The following is a 27,180-nucleotide window of genomic DNA, read 5'->3' on the forward strand; positions in this document are numbered from 1 at the left end:
TGCAAACTGCCCCCCCTCCCTGGGCAAACACAGCAAGGACTCAAACCTCGAGCCAGGACAAAGGACAGAGGACACAGGATTGGCCCCAATTGTTTACTGTACATGGGGGGATGAGGAAATCATAAATCCACAAGAAATATGATATATTCCCCTCTCATCTCATATTATTACATGAAATGCTTGGAGAGAAACAAGAATATTTAAGACTGGACAGGCCCCTTAGAACCAACTGTTTGGTCCTTCAAAGATACAGGTAAGCTCCACCTGCAGCCTTTTGAATAAAAGTAACATGCCTTTTTTACACAAAAGAAATGGTAGAGGATTTTCAACAGTGTATCTGCTGAGAAAGATTTATTTATCCTTTATTTATACAGGGGGAACCCACTGAGACCAAAGTCTCTTTTTCAGAGGTGCCCTGTGTTCACAAGTGAAGAGAACAATCAAAAGATCTGAGAAACATGAATGATTTACACAGTGGGACCCTGCGGAAGATTGGAGCTCAGTGGGAACACTCAGCAGCATCCATACAGAGGAAAATAAATCTGTGAAAGTAAATCAGCAGCACTGTACAGTACCTGAGAAAATTATTATTATATCATTACAGCCTAAAAGTAGCCAGGAGCTGAACTCATTTACCATTATAACAGCAAGAGTTTCTTATGCATTATATTACTGTATACATGTGTGTTTACTGTACATAAGGTAACCGCAAACAGAGCTCAGCCAACGATCAAGAAAAACAACTTCTTGAAAAACAGGCGCATCACCTCATAATGCAAAACAATCCGTACAGAAGAAGGAAAAGTTTGAAGCTTACCGGCGCGAATATCACCATACACATTTAAAAGCGGGAGATACGATCCAGGCCTGGGGCACAGAAGAAGCTCAGCTGCTCTCTCATGCTATTGAGGAAAGTGGTAAAAAGGAAGCTCTTGTTCCTCACAGGACCGGGCAGGAGCGAGCGTCTCTGTTCTTTCCCGGAGTAAATAAGCAGGCGCAGGAATCGATGCAGAGAGAGAAAGTGAAGAGACGCACCTATCAGCCTCGTGCCTGAGAGCTCCTCACACAGAGCGCAGTCAGACAGAGCACTCCAGTCGCTACGCGCAACAGACGCTGCCCACAACCGCAAGGCCTCCTTCCCCACTGCGCTCTCTCAAAACCCTCATCACATTAACAGCTTATGTTACTCATCCCCACACACACAGGTAAGGCACTGCAGCAAGAGAGCAGCCCTCTGACTCTACCAGCGCCACATTTTACAATTGATCCACTAGTGCTTACAGTACAGATGATACAAATGAGTTCAAAAGTGAGCGACAATCACCGAAAATGATGGTGGACATCCAATTTGTGAACGTGGAGATGACTGAGGATGAAGACGATAGCTTCATGCAGTCTGCACATCAAGGACACACATTTTACTTTTTTCTCATTTGCATAGCCAATGTGCTACACTGTCTTGCTATGAGTGTCAACACTTAATTAAATGATTAATTGCAGCTCAGACAGCTTACCCTATAACCAAGACTATTATTTCACTTTTAATCAAGTGTAAATTTCTGAAATAGAAAACCATGTAAATATTAATTATCAAAGGTAAAACTGTTTCAATAATATTGCGACTAACCAACGTTTGTCTCATTTTTGCAGTGGGGCAGTGGGGCAGAAGAAAGAAATTTCATGGCTTGAGTTTCACTGTAAATTCAGCGTTTTTGATGTGTGTGCCCCAAATAAATATTACATAATTGAATATTACAGCTAAGGCTTTTAAAACTGATTTTGGCTCAGCATATGAAAGTCAGAAAGACAAAGCTTCTATGTATGCACTGACATGAACAAAGCTCAATTTCTAAGATTTCTAAAGTTGTTATTATGTAAATTGATAGCAACATGTATTGCACATAATCAATAACTGTCATTATATTGCTTGATACTGAGCCCACATTGCATTTGCTGTGTACATATGCTCTCTGAGTTGTATAAAGCTGTTCATACATCGAGAAGACCATGTGATTCCACTTCCCATAGACACTCACTATTGTTCGATAGCCGCATAGTCTATGAGTGGTAACAAGAGCTATATTGTGTGACAGATGTTTGGCAATAAGCTACAGGTCCAGTCATTATGATGTAATGCTGTGAAACTGTTTCATATCCACAACCACAGAGGAGCAAAGGAGTATTACCCCTGCAGAACTAATGAGTGGACAATGGGAGAAGGAGGGAGAGGGGGGAGAGAGGGATAACGCTGGAGCATAGCAGATAATTTCAAGATGAGGAATATACCGATCTTTAGAGAAAGAGTTCTCTGTAAGGGTATGATGGGTATGGAAGGACACCAGTGGCAAATCCTGCAAAGCTTTTTCAATGCATGAAGTGCCATAATAGCAAGTCTTTTGTTGTGTTCACAGTGAATACATACCCTGAAAAATGTCTGTCTTTTTACCACTGAATATTCTACCAGAAATACATGAGGCAACAACCTGACTGAATAGAGATATAGAGATTTACAGTGGCATTAGACCACCTTTGCGTTGTAGATTTCATTTTAAATGGATAAAATTGCCATTTCAATCTACAGTCTACAGTCCTACAGTATTGGACCAGCAAGATCAATTCTAGTGCTCTACACTGACAATTGGGTTTTAGAAAAAGAAAATGGTTTGACATTAAACGAGAGGCAAAAATGGTGGTACCTTCCTTCCCAGGTGAAGCCTGGAAGGCAGCAGTTTCTGATTATGTGTAGCTACATATTATTAATTCGCAGGCAGCTTTTCTTTAATGTATTTTAGTCAAATTTATCTGTAGATCTATCTTACTGAGCTAGCTAGTTTGCAAAACCTGTCGCGATTAGTTTTCTAGTTCTCCAAGCTGCTGCCTCCCAGGTTTAACTGAGGGAAGGAAAGTACCTTGGGCTGGAGGAGCACATTGGCAAATCATAGGACAGACGTTGCTATCTGGAATCCCACCGAAGGGTGACAGCAATAGCCTATATGTTTTCCCTGTCCTCACAGAGAGCCAGAAGTAGGTGTCACAAGCTATGGTGGTTATGTGGCCATGCTTCAAATCTTCTCATAAAGCAGTAAATGTAAAGTCAGCCATAGCAACGGAGCCTAATGCTGCATTCAAGTCATATCAGAATGACCAAATTACCACCTTCTGACTGGAAGAAACTGTTCACACCAACCTCTGACATTAAACTGCGAGGCAAAAAACTAAACTCATAAACAAATAAAGCGCATCAGCCACATGCCACGCCACTTCTATACCATGATGTATGCAGGTATTTGAACTTGCCGTTATTGTCCGTAACTTGTTCTGTGAGCTTCAAAGACATTGGCTCGGTCTTTAAAGATGCGCTCTTTCTGAGGTAGGCTACGCCATGCCCCAAATCTTCTAATAGGCTAAAGCAATAAATATACATGTAATGTAAAGAGAGGCCAGCCATATAAACACTGGTCTAAGCAGGCTGTGCCCTATTTATAGCAAACGTTTTTTTTTATTTTTTATATTCAACTCCACCTAAGCATTAATTCATCAGGATTACCAAAATGAAAGATCAGTCATTTTAATGTTGAATCCTGTTGCGTTTTTATATTAATGGAATAATAAAAGCACAAAACACACTTTACAACCGTGCACTTTCATTTCCGTGCACAATACAAACAACTAAGACCACTCGTGAAGTTTGTTTGGCTCCTACAAAAAAACTGATATCCGAAAACTTTGATAAACTTTGATGAAACTTTGTTTGTGCAAATGCATTTCCGAAGGATTTACGGTCAATTTAGTTCAGCTCACGTTTGTTAAATGAGGCCCATTGTGAAAGCTGTGAAGCAAAACCCCAAAACATCAGCCAGTGACATCACAAACAATCTCCACAGGGCAGGTGTAAAGGTATCTCAATCATCCGTTTGAAGAAGACTTAGAGAGCAGCAATATAGAGGCTATACCACAAAATGCAAACTACTCATCAGTAGTAAGAATCGGAAGGCGGGATTATAATTCACAAAGCAGTACAGAGATGACCCACAAAGGTTCTGGAACAAAGTGTTATGGACTGATGAGACTAAGATTAACCTCAATAAAGAGATGGAAAGGCCAAAGTTTGGAGAAAGAATGAAACTGCTCATGAACCAAAACATGCAAGCTCATCTGTGAAGCACGTTGGAGGAAGTGTCATGGCTTGGGCTTCTGGAGCAATACTCTAACTAATACTCTTACTAATCTTTATTGATGATGTAACTCATGATGGTAGTAGTAGGATGAATTCAGAAGTCTACAAAATCATTGTCTGCCAACTTACGGACAAATTGTCCAAACTAATTGGGAGGAACTTCATCATGCAGCAAGACAATGACCCAAAACACACTGCCAACCCAAGAAAAGACTTCATTAGGGAGAACAAGTGGAAGGTTTTGGACTGGCTAAGTCAATCTCCAGACTTTAACCCAGTTGAACATGCATTTCACCTCAACTGGAAGAGGAGATTGAAGGGAACCCCCCCCCCCCCCCAGAAAACAAACAACTGAAAGAGGCTGCAGTAAAATAATAATAATAATAATATGCAACAGTTTGGTGCAGGCTTGATGCAGTTATTGCAAGCAACGGGTATGCTACCAAATATTAAGTGTTATTTATTTTCATTTACTTAAATACTCTCTGTTACAATACTTTTGCTCACCTAAAAATTGGGTGGTCTGATACCAAAGGACTATGGTCTAAGTAGTTTAACACATCTAGCTGTAAATACCAGGAAATAAAACCTGAAATTCTGAACTCTTGTCTCAGGTTCATCTTTTTATCTCAACCGAAAATGTGTTCAGCGTATTGCAAAAACAAAAGAATTGGTCTTGCTATTCCAATACTTTTGGAGCGGACTGTACAACAACAATAACAACATGAAAACATGTTTTTAGAAATGTTTGCTAAATGATAAATCTAAAACTTAAATCTCTCATTTATATAAGTTCAGATCCTTCTTTGTAGAAGGCCCTTTGGCAATTACAGCCAAGAGTTTTCTTGGGTAAGTCTCTACAAGCTTTCACACCTGGATTTGGACAGTTTATCCCATTGTTCCTGGCAGATCCTCTCAAGCTCTGTCAGATTGGATGGGAAGCGTCTGTGAACTGCCATCTTCAGGTCTCTGGGCTTTTGCTGGGCCACTCAAGGAGAGTCAGAGACTTGTCCCGAAGCCACTCCAACAGCCAACTATAGGAAGAGTCCTGGTGGTTTCAAACTTCTTCCACAATTATTGAGCCCACTGTGCTGCTGGGAACATTCAAAGCTTTTTTTTTTTTCCCTGATTTATGCCTCGCCACACTTTTATCGTGGAGGTCTACAGAGACTTTCTTTGACTTCATGGCTTGTTTTTGTCCTGACATGCAGTGTAAATTGTGGGACCTTATATAAACACAGGTGTGCCTTTCTGAACTATGTCCAATCAATTCAATTTGCCACAGGTGGACTTCAATCAAGTTCTAGACTCAATGATATTTAAAGCAAACAGGATGCACCCAAACACAATTTGGATTGCCACAGCAAAGGGTCTGAATACTTTCAGTTTTTGCTTTTTAATAAATTAGAATTTCTATGAACATTAAATCTACAACACAATAAAGTGTGTAAAAATGTAAGGGGTCTGAATACTTTCTGAAGCCATTGTAAAAGAGGGTCTTGCAGCCTAAATGACCAGGCATCCGCTCTGCATGCACCGGTGAGGTACTGTCCTGCGCCAATGTGACCAATAACAACAGCTTACAGTACTACTTTTACAGGAACCTTCATCTTAACCTTCATCTTATGTTTGACCCCATTCAGTGTTTGACATCTCTTAAAACCTCGGGATGAAATAGTAACATGCAATAAATATAATGCTGTTTTCAAAAGTCATGTACAAACTTTGCATACAAAGGTGTGTGGGGATATTTTTAGCCGTATAAAATGTAAGAAAATATACAACCATTTTCACTTACCACAGGCTCCAAAATGAGATATTCCTCACAGATTTTTCATATCTAGCGATAAAAGGCTATTCATTTTGGAGACAATGAGAAGGGGACAGACAGCTGTCAAAATGTTTCTATTATACAATAACTGTGTGTCTACTTAAGCTGTTGTGGTCAATTTGACCCCAAACATAAAAGCGGTCATAAAATCTTAACATAATATGACGGTTGAGTAGGTGCTTGACTGCAGGCATTCAATAAAGAAGCACAATTGAGTCAGAAGTTGTAGTTTGCACACTTCCCACGCCAGGCCACTGCTCCCACAATTCCCTCTGACATGTCAATCAGCAGCTCCACACAGGCAGAGATCTGAGGGCCTATTTCCTTTCTTTATGAAACCTCATAACCTATACACCTGTACTGTACTTCACATAACTGCCAGTCCCAGGATTATCGATGCACACAGTGGAGAGACATAAAAGATGTAAAAAAGTTACAAAGGGCGCACGCATATTAAAATGGGAGCACTCAGTCTACATCCATAATTAATAAACCCTGGCATTTAAATTGTTCCTGTTTTTGCTTTTAGAGTTTTAATGAACGTGGTGGAGACACACACATACACAAACAAAAAAAAGAATAATAATCAAAAAAACACACAGTGGCCATTTTAGTTCCAGGATAACCCCTGGATAAGAGCAATCCATGAAGAACAGATATGCAGATCAACGAGGCCGGTCGGCTGCAGCGGATTTCCTCCTGATTTAAAAAAGAAAAGAAAAGCCCGAGGACATGCTATGGTTCAATCAACCGGTTTCAGTAAACCCTTCTTAGAACACATTTCCATATAAAGCACTCCCCCCCCCCCACTGGTGGGCCTGAAACATGATCACCATAATTAGTGTTGACATCTACTTAGCATTCAACTTCCTTCCGCCATTTACTGCAGCTGGATGGCCAGCTTGCCGAAGGCCAAAAATGACTTTTAGTTTAGCTGGCTGAACACTAGGAGATCATCTCATTCAATTTGTCCCAACATTGATGGACTGCTCACCTAGACAGGAAAGCATACACTAAAAATCAAAGAAATACATAATACTAATGCTATAAGATATAAAAAATAATGAATAGTGAAATTATTTATGATGTTTTAATGCCTCTCATAGTAATCCTGTTGGCCATATCAGCACATAATTCTGTGTAAAGGCAGGTACTGCTCAACAAAAAGTTTTTAAAAAAAAGACAAAAAACTGGGGTTGCGTTTTGTTGTACCAACATACTCCAGGCAAACCACTGGGATGTCCTCTATGGCATTACCATGGTAACACAAATCTGACACAGACAGAAAATGAACTCCCTCACGAAAATCAATGTGTAGCTTATATCCAGACCAAGTTCATATTCGCATTATCAGAGAAGCAGAGAATATGGATATTTAACACGGTACCAAACCCTTTGAGAGATCATCGTGTACCCACAGAAACGTGCGTGAAGTGCATTCTGGAGTTCAAAGCTCCGGGCAGAAGACCTCAGCACATAGGGAACAGTTTCAAGACAGCACACTGAAATTCTGTCCCTGGGTAGGGCTCCAATTTCACACGCAATTCATATCCTTCAGAAAGACTCTGGAGAGCGCCAGATCATCCTTTCTTTTTCTCATTCACGTTTAGCTCCACACGCTTCATACTGATGTGTGCCTGTGAGCAAGCTCGGCTCCAACACCAACGACAGGAACATTCCTTTTTGAGGGAGAGAGGGAGCGAGGAGAGAAAAAAGGGATGACTTGACAGACGAATGCAGAGGTGAAGATTCAGAACAAGAACGACAAAAACAACAACAACCATACATTTAATGGTGCCTACATACATTAATACAAAGCTTGCTTTTAAGGCATCAACAGTGTGTTTGTAATCAAGCAGGTCTGGTGTGTTTTAAGGACAGTAATAAACAGAACAGAGTGCTGGTTTGGCAAACAGCATATGTCTAAACTACAGAGATTGCCTGATTATCTCACTCCCAGATATAAAAGGTATGAAAAGTGCCTTGACAAATGCTTGTCTCTGGGGCAGTACCCTATAGGTACATCAAATTGCACCCCGAGCCAGCAATATACAATTAATTTGTACCTTTGCGTGGAAAACATAGTCATTTGTACCCAGAGAACATTAGGGTATTAGGGTATTTCGGAAATTTGATCCTTGAAGAACAAAAATGTACCTCCACTGTCATTTTATGTATTAAGTGTGTATTAAGTCACAGAAATGAACCAGGGCTTCAGGATTTATCAAAATGTAAGTGAACAGGTTTGGCTAATGGAAACCTGATGGAATAGAATGGAAATCTGATGGAGACCGATTTCAGCGTGGCTTCCCCTCATTCAACATGTGAGCTTCTCAAGCTATTACCATCTGTCACAGAATCTATTAGAGTCCGCATCTTTTAGATAAAAACAGAGCCGCTTGTTTTTCCCAGGGCTAGGTTAGCTGTGTTTCCCACAACAAGACCTTGGGAAACACACAGCCAGCTCAGCTCCTGTCAGCTTTGTGGCCAGAGTGTCAGCTAAGCTCCCCTCAGCTTTCATCGTGCCATGAGGTGTTTTCCCTGGCCTGTCATTTCATCTCCATGCAGGTCCTCAACGAACACCCCAAATTGGCAGGTACTACACAGCTTCAAAGTGACAGTAGGAACTGGGTCAGACACCTTACAGGGAGGCAGATACTGTTCTGCAGTCAGTCACGCCTGCATCCTGTCAGATACGGACTGCACCACGCACGCCACCCAGTGGCTGGCTCTGTCACAGCGGAGCGCAACAAGATTTCCAGAACATTCTAATTTGACTGCTTTTTGAGTGCTTTACAGGACCATATAGTCAGTGTTAAACATTTTGTCATTTAAAAGTACAGCAAATGGCGTAATTATACTACCACCTCAATGTGGGGTTTGATTTATTTATTTATACTCAAGTATGAGTGACCCCACACCTCGCTGATGGGCTGGGAAAGAAGGGCGTGGACTCAAAACAAATCTTTGTGAAATGGGCCCCCAAATCTGTAAAGCACTTACTGTCAGGTCTAGAGGATTTGTTAAAGACACGGACGCGTTTCGGCAAACCATGTCTTCCTCAGCGCGTGCAATAACCTAAAACCCAGCAGACATTTAAACACATGGTTCATAGACAATTAACAATCAACAGGTTGTTTCAATTACATAATTACTACAATTGTTTAGACAAACATTGCAAACAACCTGTATTCAATTACGTTATTCTCGTTCTCGTACACACACTCTATGAATAATGTTGCCACTTACATTTTCAAATTGATCCAAGTGGCCTTATCAATTCTTTCAGGATGTAACTAGGGAATGTAACTATATTATTAAGAAGTACTACTAAACCCTGGAAGGCCACAGTGACTGAAATCTCCATTCCAGCCAAGTCATTAAGCTGCCAAATGATAGCCTTGATCGGCCAATTTAGCTCCCCTCAACTATTCTGGGAGCATTAATGGATTAAAGACAGCAAATGTCTAAACCACTGTTTAATCCTCCTGAACTGAATCCAAATGGCCTTGCCTGAGGAAAGGCAATGATGGCACAAAATAATGACACAAAACCTCATATAGCCCATCATAACAACACGTCTTTACCAAAGAAAAACGCATGCAGAGGGGCTTGAGTGTGTTTGACATCTAAGCTTTTCAATACCTTAACAGGTGATGATGCGCAACATCTGTGAGAGAATGTTTTGCCCAAACTCCCCCATTAGTCACCCAGTTATTGCAATCTGAGTCACTGTGTCTGAGCATGCTTTCTTACTCAAATTACATTACTGACCCCCTCTGGCTACAACAGGTACTGCTCCCAACCTGGCTGAACAAGGAAATAAAAACACAGGTTCCTTAGCTCTTCTCAGTCTGTTAACTTAGTAACTTAGTTTTCATAAGCGTGTGTCATCAAAATACACAATTTGTTCAGAAAACTGATTAAAAAAAACACCTTTTTACAGGGGGAAGCATTTATACTTGTATTTAACATGCTGATATGCATGTAATGTGAAAGCTAGAGCGAAAAACTGATAATACTGCATATAAACTGGGCTCCAGAAATAGCTTTGCTTTGGGGCAAGTAACCAAGATCAAACAGCTTTGAAAATAATTCAGGAATAGGCAGATACCATAATATGTGTAAATCCACACATCAGTTAACAGTGTGAGTATATAATGCATCACTAAATGACCAATGAGCTCAACTAATCATCACCATCTGGTGGTGATATTCAGAAACATCTGGAGTAATGTTATCCACCAACTGCACTCTTCACTAACCGAATGCAGGTGCCTCTATGGTATAATAGAAGCGGAACTCACTCCATTAATTCACTATCAATACAACCATAAAATTGAACATGCAAATTCAACCAAAATCACACAGTCTTTAGATTTACATTTTTCATAAATTACACAGTTCTGACATTAAACTGCAGAATAAGCAGACAAATACATGGATAATCATGGTTAATAAAATACATTTTTAAAATGCAGTTCACAAAAAACTAGAATCTATAGTATATGTAACCGAAGCCTTCAAGACAAGCAGGAATGTTGACCCAAAATGATACTCAGGAAGGATATCTTGCTGCGGTTTTTGGTTAAACCCAGTAAGTGTGAGTTTGGTTTGACAGCTGGGTTACGCTGTAAAGTGTATGCCTATGGAGCAGCTATAAAGGATTTGTGGGTTGAAAGCTGGCATAATTGTGCTGAATTGTGACTCTGTCTATAAGACTTTGCTATGGACAGGAACCAGCAAGCATTTTATGAGGCCAAAACTGTCCCTGCTGTCATGTTGAATGCTCTCTGGGCCTCAGCGTGCTTATTCTGGCTACAGAACATAGTTTTTTTATGCATGCTTTTTTATGCCTAGTTTTTTTTATGGATGAGAACGTCAAAGGATGTATAGCTGTTCAGAAAAATAAAATAATTTGCTTTACACATTTCAAACTGGGCAAGCATGGCCATTAAGCATATTCTCATTTGTAAGGGAAAATTAAACCAAAACTTAACCAGAAAATCTAACCACACAAAAAGTGTCTAAGCACCCCCAACACCTGTAACTACAGACCTTAAACAATGGAATATTCTTGATACAGTTCTTCCAAGCTTAGACTTTCCCTCGGTTACATATTCAAATTCAAAAATAGGGACAAGAACCATCAGTGACGGGGAAGACCGCAGTAAAGAAAACACGTGTTTTGAGTACAGAAACAAACCCAGTGAATGCTGCTGTGCTTGCAATGTCCAGCCATCTTGCCAAAGTTAAGAACTACACCAAGACAACCACCAAATGATGGACACAAAGAAACCAGACCAGACAGAGCTGCCAGCTTCCAGCACACTGCCTGCAATGGAGGGATTGTAGAAACATGGTATAGAAAATGAGTCTGAGAAAACACTGCCTGGACACAAGCCAAGATTTCATAATTAAAACACAAATCCTTCATAATATGTCTTATTCAAACTGCCTGGGCTGATAGACAATGTCCCTCACATGCCTTAATGCCGCTGACAGTAATGACTGCCATCCCTGATGACTGTGAGTGAAGCGGGTTTGGGGGGAGGGGGACTGGGTGTGTTAGAGTGGAGGAAGAATAGGCACGGGAGGGTGACTGTGTGATAATAACATTTTAATTTGTTTCTGGCGAGGCCTTTGGCTGAGGCCTGCTTATCTCATCTTCTGCAGTGATTAAACGGCCTGCTAATTTTCATCCTGTTCACTGCTCTCATTTCAGCAGCGAGGCGGGTGAGGGGGTCATCCCTCCAATTGCTTCCCTGCACGCCTAACGTGCGCTCAAACCCCGCGTCTCACGGTCCCGCACGATTTCCGGTGCTTTCTATGAGAAGCCGTGTACGTTCACTGCACAGCGCATTTCACCTCCGTGTTTCATTTCGTATATGTGCTGCACTCTTCAGATTCTGAGTTGTCATACATGCTGTTCTGATATGAAGATCCTAACACTCACTCCCACTAGCTGGGGTGCAGTCCCACGGAACCGACTCAGTCAACAAGAGCACCATGGAAACTGGCAGAGCGTACCGGCTCACTTCTACTTCCTCAAATTTCAATACTTTTCACATTTTAATAGCAACATTGGTATCAAGTTGAATTTGCCTTTATTATAATATTATATTTGTGAAAAGCAAATCAACAGCAATATAATCACTGCCCATTGTCAAATTATTACAATGACAGGACTTTCATGCAATGTAAATTTTGGGGAATCTGCACAAATGATGACTGATTTGCACCAGTGACACTGGGATGATTTATAAAGCTTATAAAGGTTTCAGATGAATCTCTAAAAAATATCTGAAAATGATGGCAGTATTTAAAGGGCTGTAGGCATTTACAACTCACTTTCGGTCTCCATCCTTCCCCGGTCTTACTTAGTTTTTCTTTCTCTCGTTCTCTCTCCCTTCATCTCTTTACCACTCAGTTGATATCTTCATATCTCTTACTTGCTCCAATTTCTCTCATTCTAAGCTCTTCTCTCTCCCTCTCCTGCTCCATTCAACCTTCAACAGAAACAGGAAGTGGCAAGAAGGCTCTGGAATAGAGCCCCGCTCCCCCCATTCAAACCGAAGCAGGCGGCTCCGAGTGTATCTGGCTCCCAGTGCAAAAACAGCCTTAGAATACCGCTGAAAGGTTCAGTCCCATGGGGCTGTGAGCATAGCAATTACTCTTCTGTAATTATCCAGAACTCATTACAGCAGAGATGCACAGTGGCATGAGTACCCGTTGTAGAGGCTGCCTCGCCCTGGGGCCACAGAGTCGAGGGTTCAACCCCGACCTTTGGAGAGCCAGCACTGGCATCTCTGTGCTAGGGGTGTCCCTGATAAACCACCAGCACCACGGTCCCACATTCTTTGGCCATGGCTCCATATGTAAAGCTGCTGCAGATGTAGGGTCCAGGCAGACAGAAGAGAGCAGCCCTGGTCCCGGAGCACAGCCAGAGCAGAGCTGCAGTGAGCCACTAGATCACTGGATCTCCCTCCTCCCTGTGCCTACTGTGGGGATCACTGAGAATGCTCTGTCCATGCTTCACAAAACACTGGGACACCATACACGGAATGCGGCATTTCAACAGTCACTACACGTCATTACACACATGCATGTGTGCACAAACATACACATACACACACACATGTTCATACACACACTCTCAATCCCACATCCATACACACACAATACAGATACACACTCTGAGCTATATTTTGTCAAAGGGATCCTCCCAAGACCTTCTTAGTCCCTACCTCTCCTACAGCTGTCTCGGTCTGTGTGATACCTTTTGATTACCTCTATCGCACTTTCTCTCACACTCTCTCTCTCTCGTGCTTTATTGTGGAAACCTCTGAACAAACCAATAGTGCATTATAAATAGATGTATTTTGCCAGCCTCTAAGCCCCGTGCCCTGTTTGTTTATCTGCCTCTCCCAGCTGTGTTCTGTGGGGCTGAGATGAAGGCTCCTTGGCCTGGGTTGCAAGAGCAGGGATTATACAACCCCACGGCTGGGGGCCCAACAGCCAGCACTATTAGCATAGAGAGAGAGGGAGAGTGGAGGAGAGAAGGGGAAAGAGGGGGAGAGAGAGAGGTAGAGAGAGAGGGGGAGAGAGAGAGAGGTAGAGAGAGAGAGAGAGTGTGGGGAAGAGAGGGATAGAGAAAGGGAGAGAAGGGAAAGAGTGTGGGGAAGAGAGGGGGAGAGAGAAAAAGAGAGAGAGGGAACGAGCGGGGGAGAGGGAGAGAGAGAGATAGAAGGGGAGGGAGAGAGAGAGCTAAAATGACAGAAATTAGAGCAAGAGATATCAAGATATGAACACAGTGGTAGAGAAATGGAGAGGGAGAACGAGATAAATAAGTGAGACAGGAGAAAGATGGAATCAAAGAGAATGAAAGCCAGACAAAAAGAGAAACAGAAACTGAGACAGCCGATTAATTCCTTCACAGAGCAATCCTATATAATGTGCTGCCTGATAGATTTCAAAAAGTATGAATGTTACATCAGGCAACATGAAGGTTTAGACATGCACACGCATGGACACACACACACATTTCCATGTTTTTATACTTATACTTCTTTATTATTTAGCATGTTTAAGTGAACCATGGTCTTTGAATGTATAACATGATTTTTTTTGGTGTTATCAGCTGCTGCAGCTGTTGTTAACTGAATTCACTGAAGCCCCTCACTTGTGACAAGGTAAATGGGACAGAAAACTCTAGGATAGATCCCCCCAGTCTAATGCAGGATAGTGAGTTCTCATAAAGAGTAACCAAAACATTACATCAGAATACTAAGGCCTACATTTCAGGCCATATTTCCCTCAGGATAAAACAAGCAGACTATTATTTGGCCATGCCATGACAATAAACTGACCTTATTAAACAGCACATTTACGGGGTGCCTGTCCCCACTTGGCTACTTATTTTAAAGCAGACATGTGTATTTAATGTGCCCTGTTAACTGTGATTTATTGGCAGCTAGTGGTTGAATAAACATTTTACTGGAAATCACAAGCCTGATGTAGCCTGCAGAGAAGGCTGTTCCTCCAGTGTTTCAGCATCCTGTGTAAAAATATCTCATTATTCACCGAGGCAGAAGCATTATCCACTTCCCCACTGTCAGGCGTAATACTTGTGATTTTACGCTAGCTAAGCATGTGGAAAACACAACAGTCCGGTGGGTTTTTTTAAAGCAGGAAGAAAGGAGGCAAGAGGGTGGGTACAAAATTATGGTCCAGAAACACTGGGCCCAACTAAACTCACTCGGTGCTTAGTATTAATGCTGTTCGCCTGCACGTGGTATCACCTTACTGTAACCTCACCCTGAACTGTTCTACTGTATATGACATCTGATGTCTTGTTTTGTGGATTATTCCAAGTGAAAGTGAGGAATAGCCCATGATGATGAGGACAATGATTCAACTACTATTATTATTAACATTGATGATTTTTCTATAACCAGAAAAGCTAAACTACATGCATAATACATAATATCTATGTCCACATTTTATGAAACACCAAATCTACAAAGCTTACCAAGCATTACTGTGTGTCGTTCAACACAGTCTTTTTAGAATGCATTTCTTAGTTATTTTAAATATTTTGTAATCTGTATCTGTGTGTGCTGCGTGTGTGTGTTGGGCAGTATGTAACAAGATGAATTGGGAAGACATCATACTTTTCTGAAAAGTGTTAAGAAAAAAAGCATGTGAGTCTTTAGAGTATAAAAAAAATTAAAATCAGTATAGTCCTTGCTGCCATGATCTTTAGTGGACAGAGATGCACTCCTCAATGGTATCTACAAATAGAATGGGGATACTCTTCATAGGAATTGAAAGGTACCTTCAGTTGCTTCCTCTTTTTTCAGTGATTCTTACATAGGGAAGTTGATAAAACTACCCGATAAAAAAAGGAAATCAATGATAGGTCAAGTGTTTGATCACTGTGGCCTATACAAGCACATTCTGAAGGGCTGTTCATCTGTATGCCGGCTACTCTCTGCTCTGCCTCAGTCAAAGCGAGCCGAGCCTCTCTGTAAGCTTCAGCAACCATGCGCAAGCATAAAATCACAATTTATTTTTATAACAGTGTTTTCCCCCCTCTGGGGTTTCCATGGTTACTTGGTCAGGTGACCTAGTCAGTGCCCATCCCCTGCCCTCCAGTGACTGTCACAGTGGTTAGTCAGCTTGGCCACCCAAAGGGGACATGATCTGACTGCATCTCAGAAGCACATTAAGTGTGTGTGTGTGTGTGTGTGTGGGGAGGGGGGTGTGTTAGTATCCCCCAGTCCTGTGGTAAATTAACAATACTGAGCTGTACATCGGACTGAACTTCAAAAAATCCAGCAGTGATACGTTTCATGATGACATGCTCCGAAAACTAAGCTGACCAACACATGAAGAAGTGTACTTCTACAACTACAGCATTAGTTACTCTTCTGCTTCTCAATATACACTTAGTGAGCACTCAGTGGTCTTCCGCTGTGGTAGCCTATCCACTTAAGAGGTTTGATGTGTTGTGTGTTCAGAGATGCTCTTCTGTATACCACTGTTGTAATGCTTTGTCACCTTCCTGTCAGCTTTGACCAGTCTGGCCCTTCTCCTCTGACCTCTCTCATTAACAAGGCATCTTTGCCAGCAGAACTGCTGCTCACTGGATGTTTTTTTGTTTTTCACACAATTCTCTGCAAACTCTAGAGACTGCTGTGTGTGAAAAACCCAGGAGATCAGCAGTTTCTATATACTCAAACCACACTGTCTTGGACCAACAATCATTCCATGGTCAAAGTCACATATACCACATTTCTTTCTCATTCTGACAAGGTCTGAAAAACAGCTGAACCTCTTGACCATGTCTGCATGCTTTTATGCATTTAGTTGCTGCCATATGATTGGCTGATTAAATATTTACATAAACAAGCTGGTGTTCAGGTCTACCTAATAAAGTGCTCAGTGAGTATAGAAAAATAAATTCCACATTCTGAAATTCCACTTAAGCTTCAGCATAACCTTGTACACTCCTGAATAAGATTTTTCATTTCAGTGTAACAAAGATTCCTCAATACAGCCTTGCCATGAACCAACCTCTCATAAATGTACCCACTTGCCATTTCTTTTCAGAGATGTAAGTTTAAATTTAAAGCACGGCGGTTTTTGAAAATAACATGAACTTTGGAGCGAGCAGTCCATCTGAAAATCCCACTAAAGTGGATGTGATCCGATCGGACCCAGCTACCTTTCTCCTGTAGCTTCTCAGGGTGACTCACAGAATGGTACACCCACAGAATCTTCTCTAGGACCAAGGAACAGGAACTAACATCTAACCTTATAAAGTCACAGACAATATAGAGACTATAGTCCTCAAGGGAACTTTCAAAGTTCATCAATGATCTTTATAGGATATAGGATCTTTACAAAAGATATGTTTTATTATTAGCATTAGTAGTAGTAGTATAACAATAAACACAGATAGGAGACATGGAGGTGACAATCATTTCTCATTTCATTTTATTCTTTTGTTATTTATGAATGCCAGGACAAACATCCAATGCTGCTGGTATTGTCCTTGGCAACCCAATTCATAAAAGAATCTAAGATTACATTCTCACATTAGAAATACTGAATTAATGCGTTCATTAACAATAAAAGTTGAGAATTTAAAATGGATAATCAGTTGAATCTGTATTGCTAATATGCATTCCCCAAATATACCTGCATAGAAACGAGAGAGCTTTTCTCTGCTTTACAGCCCTGACTCAAAGCTGACTGAACACATGCCAGGCTTTTTCCCCAGAATGTACAGGGAGATAAGGGCTGAGTATGGAAATGTGCAAAATCCCACTGTGTCAACCACAGGAGCAAATAGTTTATACACGCAGCAATGAGAAGAGAAAGGCAAACAATGTCATGTTGCCATTCAGTTAGCATCTCCTGATTTTTGGATCTAAAAGGCAAAGACATGTGAGTAAAATTGCATGCTACATGCTATCAGGCTCAATCTTGAACTTACTGACCTACTTTCCTCAGTGACCCCACCACAGAAATGTGAAATAAAGGTTCAATATGCAGTGCACTGAAGTAAGGAATGTTTACGCACAAGTAAGGTAGTTATGGGCTGCCAAGTGGCTCATCCAGTTAGGGTACTCATGCATAAAGCACCGGCCCACCGCCTACAGCTAATTCAGATCCAGGAGTTCTTTATTTTGTGCTATCTGGGGGCAGGTTTTTCCCTTCTGTTACTCTGTGAAGTGTATTTGTGACAATTCTCTGTGAAAATATAAAATTGAATTGAATTCAACTGCAGCAGGTCTTTGGGAGCACTCTACAGTCACCAGATTAACTCCAGCTCACCAAGGTCCCCTCTGATCAGTAAGGGAACATAATCTTCTATCACAAAAGTTCTGCTTTTTCTTTAACTAACAGCTCAGTGGAGGGAAATGGTTAGCTGCTATGTTTCAGATTATTTAGGAGGGGCCAATAGTTGCAGTTGGACTTTCCATAAAGAGAATAAATTTGAGGGAAAAAGAAGGTAGTTATCACTGATTTTTTTACCTGTCCTCAGGTGCCTGTTTGCACCATGGATCTCCAGAACGCAGGATTCATCACCGTGAACTCACCCTTCTCACTTGCTTTCTTTTCCTATCTTTCTTTCTTTCCCATCCCTCTTTCACACAGCACTGAAAATGGGAAATGAGGGCCCCTGACGGGGACTCCATCAGACATGTACATACAGACATTTCTAGTGTGCATAGTGGTGAAGAAGACAGTATTTAAACAGGACCAAAAAGTGAGCAAAAGAACAGACTACAGACTATGTGATTGGACCATATGTTTCCCGGGTGATAAGCCCTCACTTTCCCACAGAACACTGGAAATAGAAAGCGGAAAGATTAATTTTCCCAGGAGAAGTTGCATCTCTTTTCACCAATTCCCTGGCATTCAAAAGCAATAATTATCTGCAATGACATTTCCACTTTCCATAAACAAGCACACGGAAGGGGGTTTCAGAGCACCTCGCTATATCAGCTGATTTCATTTCTGCTCTATTCATATACACCATTGCATATTGCACCATATCTTTTTTTAGATCATTAAGAATAATGAAATGTGACTAAGACAAAGCAATGGATTGTTACTTCAATTAAATGTTTTATAAATCGACCAGCTGTAAAATCTGCACATGTACATTTTATATTAGGCATTGCACCCCTCATCTCCTATTACATTACATTACATTATATGTACAGGCGGACTCAGACAGAGACCGTCTGGATGACCTAAAATAATTTAAACAAATATACTATATAAATATATAAATAGAACTTTGTCCACCTGAGATCTCTGCCTTAAAAACATACCATAAGGTCTCAATTATTGAAATATTTCAATATGCTATGCTTAAATAAACAATACCACAAATATGCAACATGAAGTACCTGAGATAGCCATGAAGGAATAAATAACTTGCTGTAAAGGAATCTATTCTTCCACTTCATTTTTCTTTTCTGAAGTCTACACTAAAGGTAATCTGTCAACACAGCCAGGCTACACTCAAGGCAAATCCGTTTGATGGTCCCTTTCTTGCTGTATGCGTGCGCTATTCTGCCTTCTAAAATATAAAACATTTGCAAAACACCATCTGACAAACTCTTCTCTAGGGGCACGGAAAGATTATCCTCCTTTCAAATGGGAATGTCAAGACTACTCTGCTTCTGACAAGTACTAGTATGGAATCTCTTTTTTCATTTTGCACAGCCTTTCTTCATATACAGTAGCTAGATGCACCTGGAGTGCATCGTACATAAACGTGCCTTGTGTTGTTTGAAACAGGTAATCACCTGCCTTTTGACTCAGGGCTGTTTTCACACATAATTAGCAATGGGATGTTTTATACAACTAGTACTTATATCACCGTTACAGTAGGGAGTAATTTTTGTTTGTTTGTTTAGTTAATAAATCCCCTGGGCCTAAAATAAGTGCACATGGCAATAGGCTGACACACCGACCAGAGGCGATAAGGCATATCCCCTGGCAGTGCTCCCTCTCTCTTTAAACTGCAAAGGTGATGTCACTGGGGCCAGATTGGGATTACCACAGAATAAGCACCATTACTCCTGGCTCTTACAGAACGAGTGTTATGATTCATGAGTCACGGCCATCAGAAAATGAATCCCATTATGATGAAAATGGGACCGGGTTCAAGTGCTCACAGCTCTTGGCATCAGGACTCATCACCATCAGTGTGAAGCATCCACACGCATGCACACACGCACGCTCACGCACACAAGCCCTCACACAGAGATGGAAAGAGACCAATGTATATACATAACATAGAATGCCACAAAGGCACATGCTTTTTTCTAATCGTGCATCACAGTGAAGGTTCTTGTATCGACAACCAAAATCACAGAAGCCAGAAGCACCCACCCACCCCTGCCAATTTCAATATAAAGCTTTATTACTGCTAACTCTACTCTTTGTCCTAACAGTATATTTCCATTTAATTTGGGTACAGTTGTGTCACAGTATGGGCCATAATTAGTTCTATAGCTCCTTTTTATGATCGAGGGTTTTGTATTGAGACCCAGCCAGTGCATTTTGGCTGATGATTGTGATTACGAGGATCACGTCCGCCTCCAGAGAGCAGGCCTACTGCGGGGACAGCCCTCAGATCTGAACACGCTCACAGAGACCTCAGATCTGCACACTCTCACAGAGAGACCTCAGATCTGCACACGCTCACAGAGAGAAACCTCAGATCTGCACACTCTCACAGAGAGACCTCAGATCTGCACACTCTCACAGAGAGAGCTCAGATCTGCACGAGCTCACAGAGAGAAACCTCAGATCTGCACACTCTCACAGAGAGAAACCTCAGATCTGCACACTCTCACAGAGAGAGCTCAGATCTGCACGAGCTCACAGAGACCTCAGATCTGCACACTCTCACAGAGAGAAACCTCAGATCTGCACACTCTCACAGACAGAGCTCAGATCTGCACACTCTCACAGAGAGAAACCTCAGATCTGCACGAGCTCACAGAGACCTCAGATCTGCACACTCTCACAGAGAGAAACCTCAGATCTGCACACTCTCACAGAGAGAGACCTCAGATCTGCACACTCTCACAGAGAGAGCTCAGATCTGAACACGCTCACAGAGAGAAACCTCAGATCTGCACAAGCTCACAGAGAGACCTCAGATCTGCACAAGCTCAGAGAGACCTCAGATCTGCACACACTCACAGAGAGAGACCTCAGATCTGCACGAGCTCACAGAGAGACCTCAGATCTGCACACGCTCACAGAGAAACCTCAGAACTGCACACGCTCACAGAGAGACCTCAGATCTGCACACACTCATAGAGAGCTCAGATCTGCACACACTCACAGAGAGACCTCAGATCTGCACACTCTCACAGAGAGAGCTCAGATCTGCGCACTCTCACAGAGAGAGCTCAGATCTGCGCACTCTCACAGAGAGAAACCTCAGATCTGCATACTCTCACAGAGAGAAACCTCAGATCTGCACACTCTCACAGAGAGAGCTCAGATCTGCACACACTCACAGAAAGATACCTCAGATCTGCACGAGCTCACAGAGACCTCAGATCTGCACACTCTCACAGAGAGAGACCTCAGATCTGCACACACTCACAGAGAGAGACCTCAGATCTGCACGAGCTCACAGAGAGACCTCAGATCTGCACACACTCACAGAGAGAGACCTCAGATCTGCACACGCTCACAGAGAAACCTCAGAACTGCATACGCTCACAGAGAGACCTCAGATCTGCACACACTCATAGAGAGCTCAGATCTGCACACACTCACAGAGAAAAACCTCAGATCTGCACACACTCACAGAGAGACCTCAGATCTGCACACGCTCACAGGGAGAGAAACCTCAGATCTGCACACTCTCACAGAGAGACCTCAGATCTGCATGCAATCACAGAGAGAGAAACCACAGATCTGCACACTCTCACAGAGAGACCTCAGAACTGCACACACTCACAGGGAGAGAAACCTCAGATCTGCATGCAATCACAGGGAGGAGAGATGGACACGTGGCTGGGTCTCCTCTCTGAGGACAGCTTCTGCCTGACTTGAGAATAGGAGCTCACAGCTGTTTGGAGAACTCACTGCGAGACCCTGACAATGTGCCAGAGATGGAATTGACTACGAGAAATGAGTCGCAGTTGACCCATATGGAGATTACATAAGCCAGTCACGTACCAAGCTTTGAACCAGGTTTGTGTGCATCATATATTATGTCATTTTCTCAATTCTGAGAGAAAAAAACATTTGCTCAGTGCTCTCTCATAATAGGAGTACCAATATAAATTCACAGAATTATCATCTTCAGACTCACATAAAAACTGAACTGCAAACACTCAAGCATTCTTGAGTCAGTACCTCAGTAAAAATTATTCCTCTGAGCAGAAATTACGACAGCAGTCTTTCAAAATGTCATGCTCCACAGACCCGCAAACCCATCTTGTCACTTTAATTAGTGACGTGCACTGTTCGTACAGATGTTCCCTCTTTATACTGATTGAACAACAAAATAAAAAGGCATTTCAGTAAGCTGATTTCATAATAGTTGTCAAAGAGACATGAGTCTCTGACATCCCCAGTCATTAGGCGTCTATAGACGGGAACTGAATTTACCTCCCTTGAAAGAGGAAAATGTAAGGGATTTTCAAGTTCTCTCACAGCCTGAAGATGCGAACAAGTCAATACATTTCTATGGTTCAGCATAAAAAATTATGGAAATTTCCAGCACATGAGGGACACTCATTCTTCCATCTCCAGTATTAATGATAGCAGGACGAATGTGTCCCTCCCTTCCAGCCCTCCCCCCAACCATTAAATGCCCAAAATAAGTGCTCTCTGAACCCGCTAATTGCTTTCATTGTTAGCATGGCTGAAGAGTGAGATAAGTCAAGCAGTTTAACAAGAGGGACATAATGATTATGTTTTTCTCACACATTATACAGCATTGCCGACAGAATCCATAAAAGGCAAGGCCTACTTTAAATCTGTATGGGGATAAAACAGGAGGTCCTCTAATTCTTCAGCAGATATCTGGGCTGTTCTCTATTGCCGGCAATTTCTGGCCACCATCTTGTTGAATTTCTCAGCTGACTACGCTAAAGACCACACTGGTCTTAGCTATTTATTAAAGAGATAAAGACACTGGGTTTTCCTAAAATGGACGATTTATTGCATATAGAGAGGGCATAGGGAGGTGGAGATGGATTGAAGATTATATAAAAAACCATAAAGTTCCAGGTATACAATTGCACTGTAACCATGAACGTTAACACTCTGAACATTTAATTGAACATAGATTCACAATAGTACTGGTAAATTAGGTTAACTAATAATCTAATTAACACTAGTAGCTAAGTGTTCTGGTTTCTCTTTGGTGTGTGAACATATTTCATACACATAGTAGCATTACTTACAGGTCAATAACTGCACTCAACATTTTTCAATAAATATGAGGCTAAAGATGGCCTTTAGAAGACTTTTCTGAAGACATTTTTCTTAGGTTCAACCAAACACTGCCCATGTTTGTTTTATTTTTTATTTTTTGTCAGAGAAGACAACTTGGTGACCTTTAAAGGTTTTGCAGAGTGAACAATGGGAGAATCCACCTAAACACATAAAGGACACAAATGTGACAAATATCATCCTAAATGTCACATAAAGTTCGAGAATAAAATTTCCTACAACAATTCACCTCTAAATTCTGATTATCTATTTTTTTAATGAATAATAACACATTTCATTATTGAACATTTTGAGTGTGTCCTAAGATTAGACATGCCTGCAGCTGTCTGATTCCCTGATTTAACATGGCAAAGAGCCTCATGAGCCTCTGTTTAAAACCCAAGGCTTTGTTTATGGCAAACTCGTTATCCTCCTGGTGCTAAAATGTCTTTCAGTGCGTTAAGCTAATTTGCTCAGTAACACACTCCTTGTCCCACCAGCCAATTAAGTGTGGGAATATGCACATAAATGTGAGTATATGCCTTTAAAACCTTACTCAGACAGCATCATGAATTAACCATTATAACTTTACATTACATTACATTATTGGCATTTTGCAGACGCTCTTATCCAGAGCGACATACAGTTGATTAGACTAAGCAGGAGACAATCCTCCCCAGTAGCAATGCAGGGTTAAGGGCCTTGCTCAAGGGCCCAACGGCTGTGCGGATCTTATTGTGGCTACACCGGGAGTAGAGCCACCGACCTTGCGTGTCCCAGTCATTTACCTTAACCACTACGCTACAGGCCGCCCTACAAAACTTTACAAAAGCATTCATTGAAATACAAGGAAGTGCAAACAAATGGTAAATGGTTGGCATTTATATAGCGCCTTTATCCAAAGCACTGTACAATTGATGCTTCTCATTCACCCATTCATACACACACTCACACACCAACAGCGATTGGCTGCCATGCAAGGCGCCGACCAGCTCGTCAGGAGCATTTGGGGGTTAGGTGTCTTGCTCAGGGACACTTCGACACAGCCTGGGAGGGGGATCGAACTGGCAACCCTCCGACTGCCAGACGACTGCTCTTACTGCCTGAGCCATGTCGAACAAAGTGAATGGCCTCAATAAAAAGCTATATGCCAGTGTTTACTGGTATCTGCTACATGAATGACAATGTGCTGCCTGTCCCAAATTAGTCATTTTAGCTACATGCCATGGACTCATGGTTATCAGGTTTATCGTTCAACATACAGAAGGTACTCCAGGTCAGCAGTTGCCATTTGTCCCCTGACCCATGAATATAACCTCCTCTATACCCCCTGAAACCTGATTATCCAGTTCTATTTCCGAAAAGGGCAGTTCTCGACAGACTGCATGTACTCCATGAACCACAAGCCATAGGATTCCAGGCATATGAACAGAATACCGGCTCCTTAACTGCGACTGACCTCTCTGCAGCAATACGATTCATAAACGCACACAATACACCAAGCCCTTTGTTCAGCATCAGCAACACAGCTCAGAACAGCAAACCATTTATAGAAAATCTAATTGCTAGACACAGCAGTGCAATCCACAAAAATAGCCCACTAATCAAGCCAAGCAATAATACACAAGCAACCGTTTTGCTTTGCTACACAGCACTAAAACAGTACACCAGTGCTTCTACGAACAATGGCACCAGCACATTGACTCCAATACACAAGACCTAAACATACTGTACCAACATCACCAGGCTGTATGATCTCCAAACACATAATACACCTGTCTATCCAGCCACACGATTCCTTACACATAACATATTGACCCTGTGTGCACAGATTGCTATTCCATAATTAGTGTGACCCATAGCCTGCACGCTGTCTCTCAGATTCACTATACACATGTCCAGTCTCCTATGGCCAGTTAAGAGGGCAGTGTTTCATTCACAACTGCTAATATTCCCACCCTACGGCTATGCCCCTTTCCGAAAAATATTATGTTTACAAGCTCAGAGGGGAAGGACCTTGATTTCACAATTAAAATTGGCACTGAATCATAACTTGAGGTAGCCTACTACATACAACATGAATGATAATAATCTTAATTTAGCAAAACAAACTTCATTTCTGTATTGCATTCTGTACACTTGTTCTGTCTAATTTAACATTTCACATTAATTATGAAGTCAACTACAATAATAGTGTAACAAAATAATGAAAATATAATATTTACACATACATATGTATACATATGTATGTAAATATTTAGCCTTAACGGCAATATATGGTGTCTTTAATGTTCGCATCTGGAATTAATAGTCCCAGTTAGCATTTTATTCAACTTGAACCATTAGTTCATGAACTGACTGATCAACCACTGGGACGGGTTCTGAGAACAAGAACGGACGAAATAAAATAATTAATAAATAAATACACAAACAAATAAATAAATAATGTTTGTACAAATACAACCATCATGTGCTGCAACTGTCTAGATCACAATGAACTGGGAAGGCACCCCCATATTGTCAAAACCTCAAAGGCAAAAGGATAATTGTAGGGCGAAATGAGTTCAGCGTTGCAGCCTAGCCTATCTATCGATAAAATGTGATAATATCTCCGAAATACAGAAACAATTCATATTGCATTATATATTGTAGGCTACTGGCTACTCGGGCAACATCACTTCGCGAAGTTCGCCTTTTATGATGCAAAACAAGCAAGAAAACGCGTTTCGTCAAAACATTTAACTCACCCATTCCAAGACGCGTATAAATCCAAGTGGCAATTTTAGCACTCCAAATGATCCAACGGAGATGATCTAAGAGTAAAATGAAGAATGCATTGTATTTCATAGACTGTTTACTTCACTTTAATATTTTCGTTACACTTTAGGTAGATATTCGAAGTAACCCGTTTTCACAATGTACAAAAACACTTTGTTTTTATCTGCCTACCTGGTTAGCGGTATCCATTTTTAAACAATTGGTTAACGGCGCGTTGTGCGATATATAGAGTAAACACTACTACAACGCTGACCTATCAAATTGATGTGCCAGTGTGTCGCGCTTGGAACGAGGACTCTCGGCTCTAATTACTACTCCATACGGAAAAAGCCGAACACCCGCGGCATGGTGAAAAATAAAAAGCACCACGGAGACAGACTGGGATTGGCTTTCCGAAAATGAACGATAATTTCGGCATTTTGCTATTGGATAATATTGATAGCAGTGTTTCCGTTTATTGCCATTTGTATTGAACTCAAATATTTATTCTTTAAATCGGAACAGGGCGTCTTCCCCCTTTACACAACGATTTTGTGTAAATACAATTATTTGCATATAAAGTGCGCTCGGACTGCGCTTGGATGACTATGGCATAAAGATCCCTTTAGCTTAACTTTAGCACTGTGTTTATGAGTTTTCACGATATTTTTCAATACGCCAAGCCCCATAGCCAGGTGCACTGGGTGCATGTAGATTGCTAAATTTCGTACATGACAGAGATAATTGCATTTACTTTGGATAGATAATTAACATCTCTGTTAAGGATAATATATTTGCGATATGTCAGACAGGCTGGCTAAACGCTACAACATCAAAAGTAAGTGCACTCACGTGTAAATGAAGCATAGTAAAACCTCGCGCGCGTCTAAAGCATTACGTAACAGGGACTCCTTCGCCTTTGGACAGAGACAAATGAGCTGTTCTACTGTATCTCTGTGGTGTGTTTGATTTACACTACAGTGTTTTTAATACTACAGAAATGTATATTCATGCCGTTTTTAATGACACCCCCTCCCCCACAATAATGGTAATAATAATAATATATACATAAATATAAAGCATAATCATATGATATACAAGGGCATGATAATGACTTAAAATCTTTAAATTTCACAAAAAGAGGAAATTGTATTTCAGTTGCTTATAATCTATGCAGCATGAGAAACAGTTGAAGCATACTGTGAATGAGGGTTGAAGGTTCCTGTGTTCAGAAGGAGCTGGAGGTCCTATCACTGGTCTGCAGATAATGCTGAGCTAACCTCTGGCCCACCATTAAAAGTCTATTTTTTTTTAACCTAAACGTATGTATGTTACACTCAGTGAGCACTTTATTAGGTATTTATTAGACATTTTCTTCAGCTGCTGTAGCCTATCCAGCTAGAGGCTTGACACAATGTGT

At 41.4% G+C, this 27,180-nt stretch overlaps 1 protein-coding gene across 3 annotated transcripts in view; it reads right to left on the reverse strand.

The window, feature by feature from the left end:
• The window catches only part of synpra (synaptoporin a), a 40,091-nt gene extending 13,439 nt beyond the window's left edge, over positions 1–26,652 (reverse strand). The window contains exons 1-2 of one of the 3 annotated variants that reach the window (XM_061220288.1): positions 26,613–26,652; positions 25,751–25,816 (exon numbers count right to left, since the gene is read on the reverse strand). In XM_061220288.1, coding sequence (XP_061076272.1) covers positions 25,751–25,816; positions 26,613–26,627 — 81 coding nt within the window. In that variant the 5' untranslated portion in view covers positions 26,628–26,652. Of the gene's footprint in view, positions 1–817; positions 995–25,750; positions 25,817–25,952; positions 26,065–26,612 lie in introns of those variants that run through there. The other 2 variants (XM_061220287.1, XM_061220289.1) reach the window with 2 other exon arrangements.
• Between the last annotated feature and the right edge of the window lie 528 nt (positions 26,653–27,180).

This window comes from Conger conger, chromosome 14, assembly GCF_963514075.1.
Source record: "Conger conger chromosome 14, fConCon1.1, whole genome shotgun sequence".
In the NCBI taxonomy this organism is placed as follows: domain Eukaryota; kingdom Metazoa; phylum Chordata; class Actinopteri; order Anguilliformes; family Congridae; genus Conger; species Conger conger.